The 17,066-nt window shown below is 35.4% G+C and overlaps 1 protein-coding gene across 2 annotated transcripts in view; it reads left to right on the forward strand.

Annotated features, from left to right (window-relative positions):
- The window catches only part of TBC1D15 (TBC1 domain family member 15), a 36,752-nt gene extending 23,808 nt beyond the window's left edge, over window positions 1-12,944 (forward strand). For both annotated transcript variants that reach the window (XM_066183257.1, XM_066183256.1), the window contains exons 9-17: window positions 1-104; window positions 374-468; window positions 1,876-1,992; window positions 4,767-4,867; window positions 5,553-5,652; window positions 5,990-6,087; window positions 10,121-10,237; window positions 10,847-10,933; window positions 11,584-12,944. In XM_066183257.1, the coding sequence (XP_066039354.1) occupies window positions 1-104; window positions 374-468; window positions 1,876-1,992; window positions 4,767-4,867; window positions 5,553-5,652; window positions 5,990-6,087; window positions 10,121-10,237; window positions 10,847-10,933; window positions 11,584-11,790 (1,026 nt within the window). In that variant the 3' untranslated portion in view covers window positions 11,791-12,944. The remainder of the gene's footprint in view (window positions 105-373; window positions 469-1,875; window positions 1,993-4,766; window positions 4,868-5,552; window positions 5,653-5,989; window positions 6,088-10,120; window positions 10,238-10,846; window positions 10,934-11,583) is intronic.
- The last annotated feature ends 4,122 nt before the right edge of the window (window positions 12,945-17,066 follow it).

The following is a 17,066-nucleotide window of genomic DNA, read 5'->3' on the forward strand; positions in this document are numbered from 1 at the left end:
GGTCTCTGCCATACTTTGAGAAAAGAGGCGTGGAAATTTCTTTTGGGGTATTTTCCTTGGAATAGCACTAAGGAAGAGAGAGCAAATCTGCAAAAAAGGAAAACGTGAGTACAAATTTATTTTACAAAATAAATTTAAAAGCTGCATCTTTTTTTAAGACATAGTGATGTAGAAAGCCTTTTGAAACACAGCTGCTAAAATTGGTGAATGCAAGAACATGTGACATTTTCTTGAAATATTTTTTATGGAAGAGTTTACATAAAGAGGGTGTTGTTATTCTGTTGATCTCAAAGAATTGATGGAATGAATGAGTGCTGAAATTAAAAAAAAAGAACTGTGAACGTTTGGTTTCAAAATTTTCTTTCTTCTTCAGGGATGAATATTTCAGGATGAAACTGCAGTGGAAGTCTGTCAGTGAGGAACAGGAAAAGCGAAATTCAAGATTAAGAGATTACCGCAGTCTTATAGGTAAGTTCACATTTAGAAACATACCTAACTGCACGCATACTTTTAAAAGCTAATATGAAACTGAAGAAAGTACCCTTTCAAAGAGCCTGCATGAAGAGGCACTATAAACAAAATGTTGCTCTTTTCAGAGGTGTCTGAACTTGGTTTTATACTTAATATTAAAACTTTCTCAACTAGAGTAACCCAGAGCTTTACATATTAGTGTTACATACTGGCTGGATTTTTAAGCTTCCTTTGTTTAATAACAAAAGACTCTTCATTTTGTGTTATGTCGTAATGCGTTTTTACTGGACATGTTAAAATAATGACATACAGTAAGAATGTAAAAATGTATCTGTCCATAGTTTATAATTTCTTATAGGGATTTCTGTATGTGCATTCTGACTTCTGGGGTTTTACACCTACTTCTAAAAATTTCATCAAATTTGCTGAGTATTAGCAGTTTGTATCCTCAGTTCTCTTTGGTAGTGAGATTAGGGCATCAGTGTTTAAGATTACCAAATATTTTTTCAGGAGACAGGCCAAGATTTCTTTTTTATTCTGAGAGAATGACTAAACTTATTTCAGGCAGTTATTCAACAGGCAAGCTGAAAGGGTTGAAGTAATCTAGTCTTGGATGATGAATAAACTACAGTTTTGGAGAATGATAACAGAAAAAAAAATATTCTGAGTTAAAAAAGGCAAGGTGTTTGTTTCTGTTGAGACAATTATTTTAATTTTTAAGCATTTGAAATGTATGTGGCAATATTAGGGTTATGTAGTAAAATAGATCCAAAACTATAAAATACTCCCTTTATCAAACAGCATTAAAAATTTTGCAGAATTTCAAAATACACTGGTCTTGAATTTCATCTTATTAAAGACTATACTGTGTGCTTGGTATGTTTCAGGCATCAAAACTGCCTGATGAAAGAGGCAGTTTCGTCTGCTGTGAGTTACAGGAGATTGTTACACGGTATTTATAAAATGCTGTTATGAACTTTCACAGTATCTTTGAGCTGATCATGTGGGAACTTTCCAGCTATGGCTTATGCTGCCTTGCATCAGTATTCATAAATGGCATTGTAGAGTTAACTCACATAAAATTTTTTTTAATCCTCTTAAGTGTAAAACATTTTTGCTGAGTTATAATCAGGATTTTTCCATAAAATGCATTATCAAAGAAAAGGCAGAAAGCTTTAAAATATGTTTATGAGCAAATCCTTTCATTGCAGATAGGAGGGATTTTCTTTATTTTAAAATATTCTTTATTTTGAAATGACATTCTGTTATGCAGTCGTCTTTAACACTTCAAAGCTTTGCAGCAGTGTTTGAGGAAGAAATCAGCTTTGACATTCTGAATTAATTTGAAACTGGCTTTGTAGGACTGGTTTTGAAAGTGTTTTTAAATCTGGACTGTTTTCTTAGAAAAAGATGTTAACAGGACAGATCGAACAAATAAGTTCTATGAAGGCGAAGATAATCCAGGACTGATTTTACTTCACGATATTTTGATGACCTATTGCATGTATGATTTTGACTTAGGTAAGTTGTGTCCCTCTGAATGTAAAAGCCTTCTTGGCTTCTGATATGCAGCTTTGCTTATGCTAAGTCCTGTTAATAGAATTCAATTTATGTTGAATACTGTGTAAATATTTTAAAAAAGATTTACTATTTTGTAGTATTTAATGATGTAGATAACTTGGTTCAGTTTTTCTTCCTCTCTTCAATTTGTGCCTGTCTTAGGCATCTGAACTCATCAATTATGGTGGGATTGGGAATTAAGTGGTAGTTTGTCTTCACCACAGACCTACTGCTGTGGAGTTCTTTTGTTGTTTTGGGGATTTTTGTGTGGTTTTTGTTAAGTTTTTGTGGTCTAGTTTTATTTGTGTTAATTTTTTTAATAGAATTGAAGCAGGCTTGCTTTTCAGAGTTTTAAATGGGTTTTGGTCTTTGGAGCTTGAGTGTTATATATATTTTTAAGACTGATAATATCAATAAAAATGATAAGCCAGCTGCCACTGCTGTAATTAAAGCTCAGCCTGCTGAACCAGCTGTTTGTAACGTGGTGTTCTTGTGAATATTTTAAAAGCTGGTTCTTGAGAAGTGCACTTAGCAATCTGTCAAAAATTACATTTTAGTGCACGCATCTGCTGCAGAGGGAAGAGCACATAACATCTTGCTTTAATCTCAGTCTTAATGTGATGGCTAAGTCTTGGCTTCTTGTTAATTGTCTTGAGAGGGAGGGAAAGATACTTGTAGTTGGTTCCCCCTCCATCCCTGTCTTGACATTTGGCTGTTGTATACTTAGGAGATTTTTGGGGTATTCTGTATGAGAAATGTTTTCGGATTCTAAAAGTACACTTCATGCCAGATTTTGAAAACAAAAAGTAAGATTAAATCTTTAATTGCTAGTAAACATGCTGCAGAGCTGTAGTTCTTGTCAGCTTTTGTTCTCTCTGAAAGAGAGTCTTGATCTTTGGCTTGAAAAGGAAGAAAACTAAAACTGATGGTTTAAACGTAGCTCTGTTTCACCTCTTTCCACATTTCAACATTCATTAATGCACAGTGGCATTATAGGTGAAAGTAAAGCAGATTCACCGCCCACTCCATTAAAAACACTGTTGAGGTGGCTTAAATGTGCATACAGGATAAGTCTTTTGTTTTATAAACAAGCAGGAATATTGGAAGTACAGTAAATTCGACATAGTAACTGTCCAAGGCTTCTACACATTTGTGCAGTGCTGCATTTAATCTTTTGACAGCAGCTTTAGAGGGGTCTGAATAATGCCCCAAACTGTCGGATAGGGGAGGGGACAGAACAGCTGTTAATAGAATATTTTTCTGAATTAATTCCTTAAGTCTGCATTAATGAGATTTGTTTTATTATTAACCAGACTTTTAAACTGTCTTGGACAGAATTTTCTCTGCATTTATTTTTAGTTAGCTGTAGTATTAAATATGTGGGGAACAAAACTATTTTTTCTTTTGACCTTTTAATTATTTACCTGTTTGCTGTTAGTTTTTCTATTTTTCTTCTCACAGCTGCTCCATATTTTCAGTTATTGACTCTTAATTCTCTTTTCAGTTACACAGTTACAATTACATCCTTAAGAAATAAAGTCAGCCAACTGAGAAATGTTATGTTGAACCAATCACTGATGATAGATAAACACATTAATTGTTTTTTCTTATTTAGGGAGGTCAGCAACAATTGGGCAATAGATAAGCTGACACTAGCATCAGTGTTAATTGGAAGAGTTGGGAGAAAGAGGAAAAAATGACCTGTAAAAATCATTATGCTCTACTTAAACGGACTATTAATTGCAAACAAGAAAGCTGGAAGAAGCATTTAAAAACCAAAAATTTAAAAATCTTCTTTTATACAACTAAAATTTTATAGCTATTCATAAAAATTATATGCTTTAGTGAGTATTTCCTTCTCCAGTTAAATGAAATCTTTTCTTGAAAGCGTGTGAGTACTTTTTAGGTGGTTTGAACTTTATTCACCAGTTCTAGGCACAAAAACTTAAAGCATGTCCTTGAATCAGATCTAGATATGCATTGCTTTTGTGCTTCTTGGAAGCAATACTTAACTATTAATTCCCTTTCTCACTTTGATAGGTTGAATTCTTCGTTGTTGTCTGCTTGGTTCAAAAAGAGTACTGTCCAAGCAGAGCAGTCCCAACTTCCTTAAATAAAAGAATCTTTAAAGCATGTTCAGTGACAGAAAAAAAAGTGCAAAAAGCAAAGTTTTCTTCATAAGAACTGTTGCACTGTGATTTTCTGGAGTTGCAACTCAACATCTCTTTACATGAATTTGAGAAAAAAAATCTTTGGGGGTGGGTGGGGGAGTGCAAAGATATTCAAAATTTTTCAGTGTCTAGAAGAAAGTAACCAAGTACAAATAGAAAGGAGACTATATACAGGTTTATTTTTGTGATGGTGCAAGGTATAGACCTAATTTTAAAAAATATCAATATATGCTCCTGAGTTCTAAATAGGAACATTTTTACTAAAAATCTATTGTGTCCAAACTCAATTTGTAGATATTTTAACAGCTACTAGAGCAATGTGTTTGCTTTACATTCTCTTTAGATTGGCAGAAATGGCTGATTAATCTTATTAGATCTGCTGGATGTTGGTGCCTATTAATACAAATTTGTCTTTACTGGTAGTTGAATTGGAGAATTATAGTATCTGTATGTGCTAACACTTGTTTCACTCAGTCATTCATCACACTTGAAAAATTACTGTTTAACTGCTGAGTTTAAATTCCTTTTTGCTTTTCCCCCCCTTCTGCTTTTTTCTCCATCAAGGTTACGTTCAGGGGATGAGCGACTTGCTGTCACCTGTCTTGTATGTTATGGAGAACGAAGTAGATGCCTTTTGGTGCTTTGTGTCATACATGGATCAAATGGTAAAATGAGGCTTTTTTTAGCTCCCATAAACAGATAAGCTACAGATAGTATTTGGAGTTAATTTTACTTTATAAATTTCACTGAGTTTTTTGAATTCTTTTAAAGCAGTCATTTTATGTTTGGAGTCAATATGCTTTTGTTGATTGAGATTGTTGTGGAATTGCAACAGTATTGCTGTACAATACAGGCATATTTGGCTCTTCAAGAATTCCAAAGTAACCGTCACAGACAAATTTGTGTTTATCATGAGTCCTCAAGCAGGATTTTCTTCAGTATAATGGTTTCATTGTATACCTACCTTTTGGGTTTTGTTAAATGCAGTTTAGACTTCCCACAAAATGAAGCTTTTATGACTTGTGCATGTGGCAAAAGAACGTGTGACTGATATGAAAGAAAAAGAAAATTTGGGTTCTTTGTTTGAGTGCAGTCATGCTGCTTGGAAGTACAGAGCTTAGGCAGATTTAAACTATCATTTGTTACATACAAAAAATGTCAGCAAAGAAATAGAGTTCACTGCTTTAGTTAAACTTCTCAGTAAAAGGCAGACATTTCATTAAATATTCATATGTTAAATACCTAAAGGGTGAGGAACACTGTTGCAGTAACAAAACCTCTTTTAAAATTGCTGCAAATCTCAAAATTGAATTAATAAAAATGACAGTGCCAATGTTTTATTCCATACAGCATCAGAATTTTGAAGAACAGATGCAAGGTATGAAGACACAACTAATTCAGCTGAGTCATTTGCTTCGTTTATTAGACAGTGGATTTTGCAGTTATTTAGGTACGTGTATTATTCATGCACAGTAACTGAAACAGCTCCCCATATTTTGTTCCTTACCAGTCAAAATATAATTCCAGTAGTAAATGAGTACAAGACTTGTAACTTTATAATGCCTAAAATATTTCAATAATTGCTCCATGCTTATTGAAAAACAGGGTCATTCTTTTACCAATTTTAAAAATATGCTCTACTTTGACAATTATCTTTGATTCAAAAAGGGGCTGCCATTTTAAAAATTACTGGTGTGAGCATGTACCTGTAAAGTGTGGGGTTTATTTTTTTTTCGCCCGTTTGAACCAAATTTAATGCTTCTGAAATGTCACACTCTTATTCCTAGAATCTCAAGACTCAGGCTACCTTTATTTTTGCTTCCGGTGGCTTCTTATCAGATTTAAAAGGGAATTTAGTTTTCAAGATATTCTTCGACTCTGGGAGGTAAGGAAATACTTCATCACACAAATTCCCACAGTTTTTGGACTTTAGAACAAAAAGCATGGGTCATTTTGCAAAGTGTTTAATACTCTGATAAATTAAAAAAAAAAAAAAGGATTTAGTACAATGATCTGAGGACAAGTAAGTATTTCTTATGTCTTTTTAGCATAAAGAACAACTTGTGAAGTTAATGAAAAAATACTTACTAGAGCTGGTTTGGATAAACTGGCTTTTGCAAAAAGATTTGGACAGTTGCCTTCAACTGAGACTCTTAAGTGAAAATAGTAAGTTAACTGTTAATGGAAAACAGCTTATGATAAAAGAAAGAGCATTTGTTTGATTAATTCCTTGGTATTGGTGATTCTTTACAGATTGACTTGAAGCACTGTCAGTGTAGTTTGTGTTAGCTAAAACCATGAGGAGGATGATGTCAGAAGATTGTTAATCTTGATGATAAGGTCTTGTGATGCCAAATAACATGATGTAAAACATCAAAATGTTGAAGTTCTGATAATTCTGGGTAAATGAGATCTTTTTTTTGATTTAGGTGATCTCGGGATCAGATGGAATAATTAAGATGAACTAATATTTTGGTCTTTCATCTTCTGTTCTGAGAAAATTGAGAAGTGTGTCAACAGTACAGTTTTATTGTCTAAGATGCATTTAAGAGGGGCACAATATTCAGTGAAAACTCAGAAGAGAATAAGTGTTCAGATGAATGGAGGGAGTATTTTCTAGGACATAACATCGTGTGTTGGAGAGCAGAAGGGTAATGAAAAGAACAGGGCTGAGATGCACAAAGTTTGTACTATAATGAAAAATAATGTTGTTTCTGGTGTGATGAAAAATAATGTTGATGCTTTTATTTACTTTTTTTCACTAATAAAAAAGGAGTCACATAAAGAGGAGGACCAGTATTTAAAACTGTCTAAAGTAAATATTTTTTAGCTTTTTTTTCATCACATGGTGGAATTTACTATCACACGGTATTGAGGTGGTATTTCAACAAGAGGACAAAAAAGTTTATGGATAACATCGATAAATAAGGAAACCAATATGTACAAAACCAGAAGAGTTCTCTTATTCCAAGGTGTAAATGATAATGATTTGGGAGGGGAGATGCACTCATCTCTTCTCCCACATATGATGTTGTCTTCTCAATATTTTTTTAAAGACTAATTTTTCTTTTTAAGTTGATGACAACAGTATTTTTATTTATAGTTTATAGTCCCAGGCTAGCACGTTTTTATCACCTCTGCTTTAATGCATATATATGTGTACATACCGAAAAGAAACACTATATTTCTCTCCCAAGTTTTTTTTTTTTCCTCTCTTAGGGAGACGATGGAAACCTATTGATATATGATAGTCTTGTAGGTTTCTTATAGCACATCATATTGTATGTTTACTACAAGTATTCAATTTCTTTGCTAGGAGATATGGAGTGGAAAAGGGAGTATCTTGTTTTCCTTTTTCAAACAAAGTAATTAAGGCATTATGTTGATGTTTTTATGCGAAGGCCAGTGTCACCTTGATCAGTCCAGCTTACAGTGGGCTGTTTTTTTCTTCTCTGAATAGCCGTGCAGCTCCACTGGTATCAGTGAAGTAAGCGGGATTTACAAAGCCTTTTAAATTAACTACTTTTTTGGGTATTTGGCTGAGCAAACCTCATGTCCAGTTTTGTAACAGCACATGAATTGAGGGAATCCATTTGAAGGCTCTATTACACTGTGACATACTCACAGAGTGTAGAATGGCATGAAGGAGAGGTAGGTACCATCTGAGATTTCAGTCCCTGGTTCTAGGACTTCTGGGGCTTTTTCTGTCTAATGTGTTAATTTCAGGATTCTGGTGGATCTCTATTTCTGTCCTCTGACTTGTATGAACCACTAAGTTAGCATCAGATACTTTTTCCCTGAACCCACTGGCTTGATGACTTCCAGTGTTTTATCACAAAAAAAGGAATGAGAAAGATGCTTCCCTAGTCTGGTTTCTCCCATCTCCATTCACCTTGGGAGATACCAGTTCTCATCATCTGGAGTAGAGGCTAACTCCCAGCCTTTGCAGTTCCTGAGCAAGAGCCATGATCAGACTGTGGTAGAAAACGTTAGTGGTTGTTTCACTGCTCTGTGACAGAGTTGCATGTGATAGAGAAGTGACATTCCACCTTGTGTGGATGAGCTGAGACATGTTTATGTGAGTGCAGTTATTTGTGATGTTACATGCAATGCCTTTTGTGTGTGGGTTAAACTTCTCTGGCTGCGGAAGGGTTTACTTATAGCTCATTTTAGCAGTGTCTCTCAAACACAGTCCAGACACCCTACTGACTCACTTCTTGGCTGTCCCAAAATTGAGAGTAGTTCAGTCCCTCCTTGACCCTGGAGAGACAGGCAATATCATCTGGTAATTCCAACCACTTCTTAATCTTCTGTTTGCACAGTGGGCAGCTTAGAAGAAACCCAGAACAAAAATTCTGTGACAAAATTACAACTAACTCACGCCTAGCTCCAGTGTTATTCTAGGACCACTTGCATAATGAAAAGCCAGAATGACTTGGGAATCAGTTACTTTACATACACTGGTTACAGTATTCATGGCTGCTGAGGCAGCCCTAGAACAAAGGAGTTCTTACTTTTTATTGCTCCTTATTTTTGTATTACTTTCACAGTTATAATTTAAATGCTGCTTTTCCTTCCATCCTTCCAGCATGTTGTGATGCTGCTGTTATGCATTTACATACATAACCTTAAGTTCCTGCTCTACTCCAGACTTCAAAAGGTTTATCAAAAATGGTAGCAATGGGGGTTTTTTTTCAGCAACTTGATGTTGAACCAAATCAATGCAAGCTGTCAATATGTCCTTCTTATGAATTAGGAGTAGAAGAACACAATAGTGTGTAGACAGACTGTGTTTGGTAGATTATAGGCATTTTCATTAAATTGTTAATTGTTATCAGCCTACTTGCATTGCAGTCTTTCTCCTGGAGTGAGAGAATGCTTTAAGATAATATTGGTTGTCTGAAAAAGATGCAAAATTTAGTTTCTGAACTGCATCTTAATTGAAGCATTCAAGATGAATTGCACCTTATTTTGGGTGAACCTGGTTTGGATGTCTTTGGGATTTATGCAATTCTTTTTACAGGTTACATGTACTAGTGATGAAAGTTCAAGTACAAGCTCTTACTCAGCTATGAGACTTTATTCCATCAATAATGATGAAAAAAGTTTTTTGCTAATGAAGTAACTAAATTTCATCAGTCTGATTTCTTACCTGCCTTTTTTGAGAGTAAATCCATTGTCTTAAATCCCTTTACCTGTCAGAGCAATTTGTGCTTCTTTCTGGTTTTGTTGGCAAAATTGTTTTTCAGCTTTCTGCCCACCACACATGTTCTTTTCGAATACTTTTTTCTTTTTTTTAAGGTTTTTCTGAATGTACTGAAATAGGGTATTAGTACTGAGGTTGCACTTTTCTGTCCCAGTGAACTCAAGAGTGATTAATTGTGTCCTCCATGGGACCAAAAGCCAATGTGTCTTCAGTCAGAAAGGAATACCTACCAACCCCCAGTGCCTGCATGTACATGTCTTTGGGTTCTCATAGTGGCGGGATTGGGAACAACTTTTGCACCTTACTTATAAACCTTAGAGCCTTTTTGACTGTTGCTGGGCATGACACACTCCTGCCAATTCACACTTAATGCTGATACTCTAAGCCACACAAATAATTTGTTAGCTTCAGTTATTTCTGTTTCACATGAGCTGAGGCAGAGCCCACACTTACAAGACCACAAGCTCAAGCAGTTTAGTAGCATTACAGTGGACAATGTCTTAAGAAGCAGATAAGCGTTTGGTGACTCACACTTCCGGTTGTCTCTAAAGGGCTAAAAGTAAAATTCCAAATAATTTTACAAATACTTAGTTGCTTTCAAAACCAGCTTATTGTTAGTTAAGTGATTTGGCTGGAGGACTTATTTTCTAAGAACTACTTTTCAGAAGAAAAGTATAAACATTTCAAATGTGGGGTTTTTATATTTCAACAGGTCATGTGGACAGAACTGCCTTGTCAGAATTTTCATCTTCTCCTTTGTTGTGCTATCCTAGAATCTGAAAAACAGCAAATAATGGACAAGCACTATGGCTTTAATGAAATACTAAAGGTATCAAATTCTTATGCATTATTGTGCTTTTGTGTGTTTTGGCTGCAGTAGAGTCGTCTTTCTAGTGGCTAGGATGGGGCTAAATTAAAATACTAGTTAACTTTTTGGAGTTAATGCAATATGATTGTGGTTTATGTTGGGGGAGGGAAAGGTGCACACCTTCTTCTGAAGGGTTAGATGACAAATGTATGTCTATCCTGCAGGCTTTCAAAAGGATACTGGATGTCTGCGTTTAGTGATAAGATCATTAATAAATGAAAAATGGTTCTCCCCTCAGATGACTGCTTATTACATTTAATACTAACTTCTGCTTTATCTTCTATGATCCAGTTTATCACCTCTGAAAATGTGAGCTGCTGGGGGAAGTATGTAGGTGGGCCAGATAGTTTGTCATGTTTAGAGGTACTATGGATTCCTCTTGCGGACCTTGGATGCTGGTGAAAGGCAGCTGTTCCATACTGTATCTTTGAGTAGCCTTAAAGCTTATAGACTATGTCTAGCATTTCATAGCTTAAGGGGCAGGCTAGTAAGGTGCAGTTCAGTATTAGTGTATTTTGGGTAGAACATAGTTATTATTTATCTCACTATGCCGTGTGAATCTATTTTTAGCATATCAATGAACTGTCTATGAAAATCGATGTGGAATATATACTCTGCAAAGCAGAAGCAATTTCTATGCAGATGATGAATTGCAAGGTAAAGATATCTATCTACTGTGAATGTTTATGGACAGTAAAAGTATGTAGTTAGCTGTAGGTGTTCATGTATGACTTGTGAAATAACTGAATGCCTGGGTACAGTAAAGCATGTTGTGTAGCTATGCAATGCCTGTGTTCAAGAAGTCTATAAGCAAGAGTGATTTTATAGAGTAATACTGTTCACTGGGGGAAAGCTGAATTGTGCTTTTTGGTTGTGATTTCTCAACTCTAGGTAAGATCAAGAAATTTGATGTTTGGTGTGCTTGAGAAAAACTAGTTGAAAGGTGCATTGCATTGAAAGCACGCCTGACTTATTTGGCAAAAACTAGTGGGTCGCTCAAAAATAATTTTAATAACATGAAGTATAATTGTAATAATTGATTAGACTTTTGTAATGAAGATTATATTGTTAATCAGGAATTGATTCCTGAGTGTGTTCCCTTTGCTGTCTTTTTGAAAAGCAGCTACAGAACATGGTAACTGTGAGTATTGCTGAAAGAGATGCTTTCAGTACAGTTAAGTTCAGATGAATGATTGCTCAGATGAATGAGTACTGGGAATGCAGGATGGACAGAGGGGACTTAGTTGTTAACTTTTTGCATTTAATTACGGTGATTTTTAATATTTCCCCTGCTGCCTCTTTTCTAGGAATTGCCTCAAACAGTGAGTGAGATCCTGGGGATAGAGAACAGTTCAGTAACACCGGATTCAGATACTGGAGAGGATGAAGGTGGAGCTGAGTTGAATTGTCCAACGTCACTCTATCAGAGTATCTCTACCCCTGTGGTCGCTGCCAATGGGACAAGGGACAGCGCTCCACAGACAGCTGAGACCCCGAGCCTGACACCTGCATAATTACACTCGCTCACGGTGGAGAAAGACTTTTACTGAGCACGTTTTGTCCAAGCACTTGAGAGATGGATATTTAAATTTGGTGTTGATTAAGCTTTAAGGTTGTAAAGAAAATCTGTACTGTAATGCTTTTGCATTAAAGCTTTACAACATGACTCAACTATTTTTGTAGTTTCTTCTACCAAAATAGCCTTTTGTTTTCAATAACATTCCTTAATATTTTTGTAGCCAAGTGCATTTTCTTTTTGCTGGTAAACTGGAAATGGATGGTGATTAAGAATGAAAGAAATTTTTGCATTTTCTGAGCTTTCACACATATTGATCTAAGACAGTGTGAGCTCTTTGATTTGAGCAGATTCACAATATGCCAGCTGAAGCTGCTGTACAAAATTTTCAAGCTGAAGTGATGCTGATGTGCTAAAGGAGGATTCTTTTGTAAATGGATTTTCCCTATCTCAAATGTTTACAAAAATACTTCTAAGTATTTGTTGCTGGTTGAATGTAGATTTGAAATGGACATTCATACTTGCACAGTTTAATGTCCAAATACTGAATTTTGTGTAATTGGGAGTGGATGAACAGTATATTTTTACATTAACATATCTTCACTTTATATATACATATATATATTTACACACATACACACACTATATACACAAATGTTTGTGAATACTAAAAAGGATATTCATATTTTCAATATTGAATAAACTTGACTGTTCATTCATATGAATCAGTTTGACCAAATTAATGCACAGCTCCAACCTGGGCTCTTTTTCAAAACTTTTCTAACTGAAGGTACCTTTCATGTGAATACATTCAGTATGACACTTGATGTAATTTTGCAATTGATATCTTGCAACCTTTACAAATGTTCATATTTGCTAATATATTAACTAATCAATTAACTACTTACACTGTTTTTATGGCAACATTATTTGGAGAATTAATAAGCAGGTTATAAAAATCAACCAACAAACCACACACCAAAATAGTGATCACAATTAACATTAATGCATTTTTTGTATCTGCAAAAGGCAGTGAGTTTATTCCATGCCATGCTGATGTCCTTTGACGTTATGTGAAATTTAACATAACTGATTAAGTGTATTCATTATTTGGTAATTATTGTACATATATAAAATAAAAGTCAAAGCTGATTTAGTGTTTTTAATTAAATAATATTTAGAGAAAAAAATCTAGTTGTCTGGTTGTTAATGTAAGAACACGAGACAGAGGGGAGAGCTAGTGGTTAGTCAATGGATATGACATATTTTGTGGGCAATGAAGGGTTGTGGGAGTTTCTGTGTGTTACTACAGAGTTGAACATGCCTTTCCTCTCTAGGTAGTTGAAGTGTGGAATATGGCAGAGCTTTCTTTTCTTTTGGAGTAGTTTACTTTTGTAAATGTTATTTATGCCATCTTAAGCAAATACAAGTAATACAAAAGGCTTTAATAGATAAATCAAGTTACAATAATTTGGGAGTCAATTCAGCTTCTCTTACCAGTTGTGTGCAAACACTGGACAGTTGAATCAGTACAAATTTTGGTTTTAATATCGTCAATGTGCTATCTCTCATCAGTTAATAAGAACTTGAGTTCTATGCCATGAAAGTCAAGGATTCACAGCTCAGCGTTATCTGTAGCCTTTCATTTCCTGCCCAGGAAATTACTGTGAAGCGTCATGCCTTTGTTCCCTGGTGAACATTGTACTTCTTGGCAGTTAATTTAATGTGACAGAATACAGAAAGGCATTAGAACTTAGGTATTCAACACTTTGCTTCAAAGATGTTAAGCAAGTTAGTTTCAGTATTTTTTGGAGCACCTAGTTCACTTTGAAGTGAAAAATATTTTTCACTTGCAAACTATTTTTCATCAAAAATTATGTTCAATGAAACTAAGGAGGGAGGAGGGAAATGTCTGCAACAGAAATGCAGCAGGCAAGCTGTCAGTTAACTGTGCGTGGTTCTTAGTTATTCAGGATGTGCAGCCACAAAAACTCTATTTGAGATCTTAGTATCTTCAAGAAGGCCATAACTGACAACATGGATATTCAAATGTTTGGGAAAGGCATATTTAAGTGGAATTCTGTAATTTTTTAGAATTATAGCTGTGGCTGCTAAGAGTAAAATTTGCCTTTCCTTTTTGGGTATAATTGTTCATCTTTTCCCTTTGTATTCAGCACTTGGATGTCAAGGATGAGAAGGTTGCTTGTGAGCTAACAGTGAGGAGCCGCTGTGGAGGGTTCGGGGTAGGTAGGCTTGCTCAGCTCCCCAACAATAAGATGAAAGGCCCCTTGCAGCATTCATTATCTGTAGTTTCCTTCCTGCTGACAGGCAGCCTGGCAGAGTTGCAAGGGGAACCTCATCCTCCACCAAACTATTCCTGATTGTTAGGGATGGATTTAGTCTCAGTGGAGACTACAAAAACACTGTGAGAAGCCTTAATCAGGATCATGATGACTAAAATGCCTTGAAATGCATTGGGTTGACTGTTCAGGATGCTTAAATTTCTTTTGTATTTGAATGACTTCGATTGCTTAGAATTAATAAATGTGAACTAAACCAGAACACAGTTTGGTCATAGTTTTCAGGCCATAAAAGAGGCAATACTGATTTAATTCCTGCAAACCTGTTTTGGTTTCAAGATAATTATCTTGTGTGAATGAGGTTTAAAGCTTCATATTTTTCAGTCATAGCAGTTTTCCAGTATTAAGTGCTCCAAGGTAAAAATTACATTGATGTGGTTCCTTCAAAGACATTTTTTTCTCATTTTGCCTGTTTGGAAAAATTTGTTTTGAAATTACATTCTTGAAGTTATTTTCTTCTGTTTGTGAGCAAGATGATAGCTTACAAAACAGAGAAATGGAAATAGCTTACAAAATGGAGGTGGAACTTTCTTGGAAGTTTGGACTAATGTGAATGTTTATGAAATGGTTTTGATACTGGGAAGTTAAAAACTATAAAAACATGATCCTAAGTTACCCGTCACATAGAGCTTCAGTTGCATTGAGTAGTGCCTGCCCTATTCAGTTACAATGCCTGTGTTTGCACCCAGTGAATGTCGTAGCCAGTGGCCTTCAAACCTGTGTTGGGTTTGGAGGTTTTGTTTTGGCTGTTGCAGGTAATCTTCATAAGGGATTTAAGGTTATATATACATGTTACAACAGGTCCTGATTGCTTTGAGAATGAGATGTAGAAATAGTGTGATAACTGAACTGCAGATCAAAATAAAAGCATCACTAATATATATGTAGATGTATATGCTTATATATGTACATAGTATTAGCAATGTTTTTGTGTAGTTTAATTCAAAGTAAGGTGTTAATGTTCAACAGAGCCCGGTTTTGTTGCTAACAAGGTTTTTCTTAAAGCCTTTAAATTTTTCTAGTGGACAGTTTTAAAATGCTGATGGTGCCTCATGAATTATTCTGTTTTGTTTTTCCTCACACATTATTTGACAAAATCCCTTGGTCCCAATCAGCCAAACAGCAAGGAACTGGTTTCCTCATTACTTTAAAATATATTCCTGAGCACCAAATTAAAGCTCCATTGATGAAACTTTTCAGTAACTTGTAAGAAGTGTTCTTCTAGCTTCAACTTTTTGAGATAATATTTTAGTTCCAAATATGTGAGGCACTTATTCCTCACTTGTCTAAATCATTTTCTATTACAAGACAGTTGCCTAAATTGAAGGTTTTATTTCAAAAAATTTAGCTTTCAGAATTTGGACTATGAACTCGTTTTGGTATCGCTGGCGTGATTTGTGCATACTGCTGTGACGCAAATGAAGCCTGGGGTTGAATTTCTGTAGGTGGAAGCTATGTTTCCCTCAAACCGTTCCCTGTTGGACAACAGAGATGACAACGCTGAGGAGATTAGCGACATTTTAAAAGTGCATCTGTGAACTGATTCATGTTACAAATAGGATTGGGGAAAAGCAATTAAGTGGGCTGAGTGGAGGATTAATAATTTGCTCATGTGTTAATTGTTCCTTAGACTCAATTTTAGTCATTGCATTGATGCAACTTAAAACTGAAGTTCGGTCTGTTGGCTGCAGAAGAGTGACTGGTAAAAGTTTTACCTGTGGTTGGCTGAATATCTTAAAATATATTTTTCAAATCGGTTGCATGTTTTTTTCTGAGTATTTGGTCTGTGGCTGATGCCATCTCTGTGAAAGAACCATGGTGGGAGAAGTCAGTGCTTATTCTTACAAGAAAAATTTCATGAGCTGCTCTATGGTGGCTGGATTTAAAGCCAGAAATCCTAACCCTTAGTTCTGTCTTTGCAATTATGTCTAGCTCAGTAGTTGGCATGACCATGAGCTTTGTATCTGAGTATTGATAAGGTGATGAGACACAGATACTTAAATGAGCACTTGACAGACAGATTTCATACATATCTGATATTATATTTAATTTGAAGATTCTTTCAAATGGTTGGGGTTTTTTTTTTAATGGTGTTAAAAGATAAGTTGTGCTTCGCATTTAGTATGCTTCGCATTTAGCAAATGTGCTATTCAATTAAGTGATACTATTTCAGTGAAGGCCTTATATAAACTAAGCTTGAATTTAATTTTTTATTCAAATAAGGGTTTTATTCTTAAACATTTTTTAGAGAATGTGTGCTATTTTTTCACATTAAATCACAATATCTTTGGCACAAATTGAATTTTTCTGATAAATTGCAAACAAAACGATATATTTTAGGATATCAATTTTTACCTCATCCAAAATGAATTTCACAGTTGAATCAAATATCTATTTCAAACTTTCTATGTAATTCAAATAGATGAATTCTATTCATTTCATTCTTTTCTTCCTTTCTTCTAGATGGGGTTTGTTTTGTAAGAATTCAATTATAGTAGACATTTTGATTATACAGGCCTCATACTGTACCTTAACATTAGCTTTGTTTCTACAGGTCTATCTTGTTAACCAACCATTGCAGAGCCTGGTGTGCAGAGCTGAAACTGCTGCCCAGGCTACAGCAGTTCAGCAAAAGTTGGTCACTTGTGTCCTCCTGGAGTGTTGTAATTGACCCTGGCCAGCAGCCATGCATCCACCCAGCCCCTTGCCTATTCCCCTCTTCCGTGGAATGGGGAGAAAATAGAAGGAAGGCAGGAAGGCTCATGGACTGAGGCAATGACAGTTTAACAGGAAAAGCAAGTGCTGCTCCCACAAGGAAAGCACAAAGAGGATTCATGCATTACTGCCCATCAGCAGGCAGGTGTTGATGGACCTCCTGGAAAGCAAGATCTCCCCACAGGTTCCTTGGAAAGAT

The sequence above is a fragment of the Chamaea fasciata genome, unplaced genomic scaffold (assembly GCF_029207755.1).
Source record: "Chamaea fasciata isolate MVZ Bird 193981 ecotype frontalis unplaced genomic scaffold, bChaFas1.0.hap1 SCAF_5, whole genome shotgun sequence".
NCBI classification, from domain to species: Eukaryota; Metazoa; Chordata; class Aves; order Passeriformes; family Sylviidae; genus Chamaea; species Chamaea fasciata.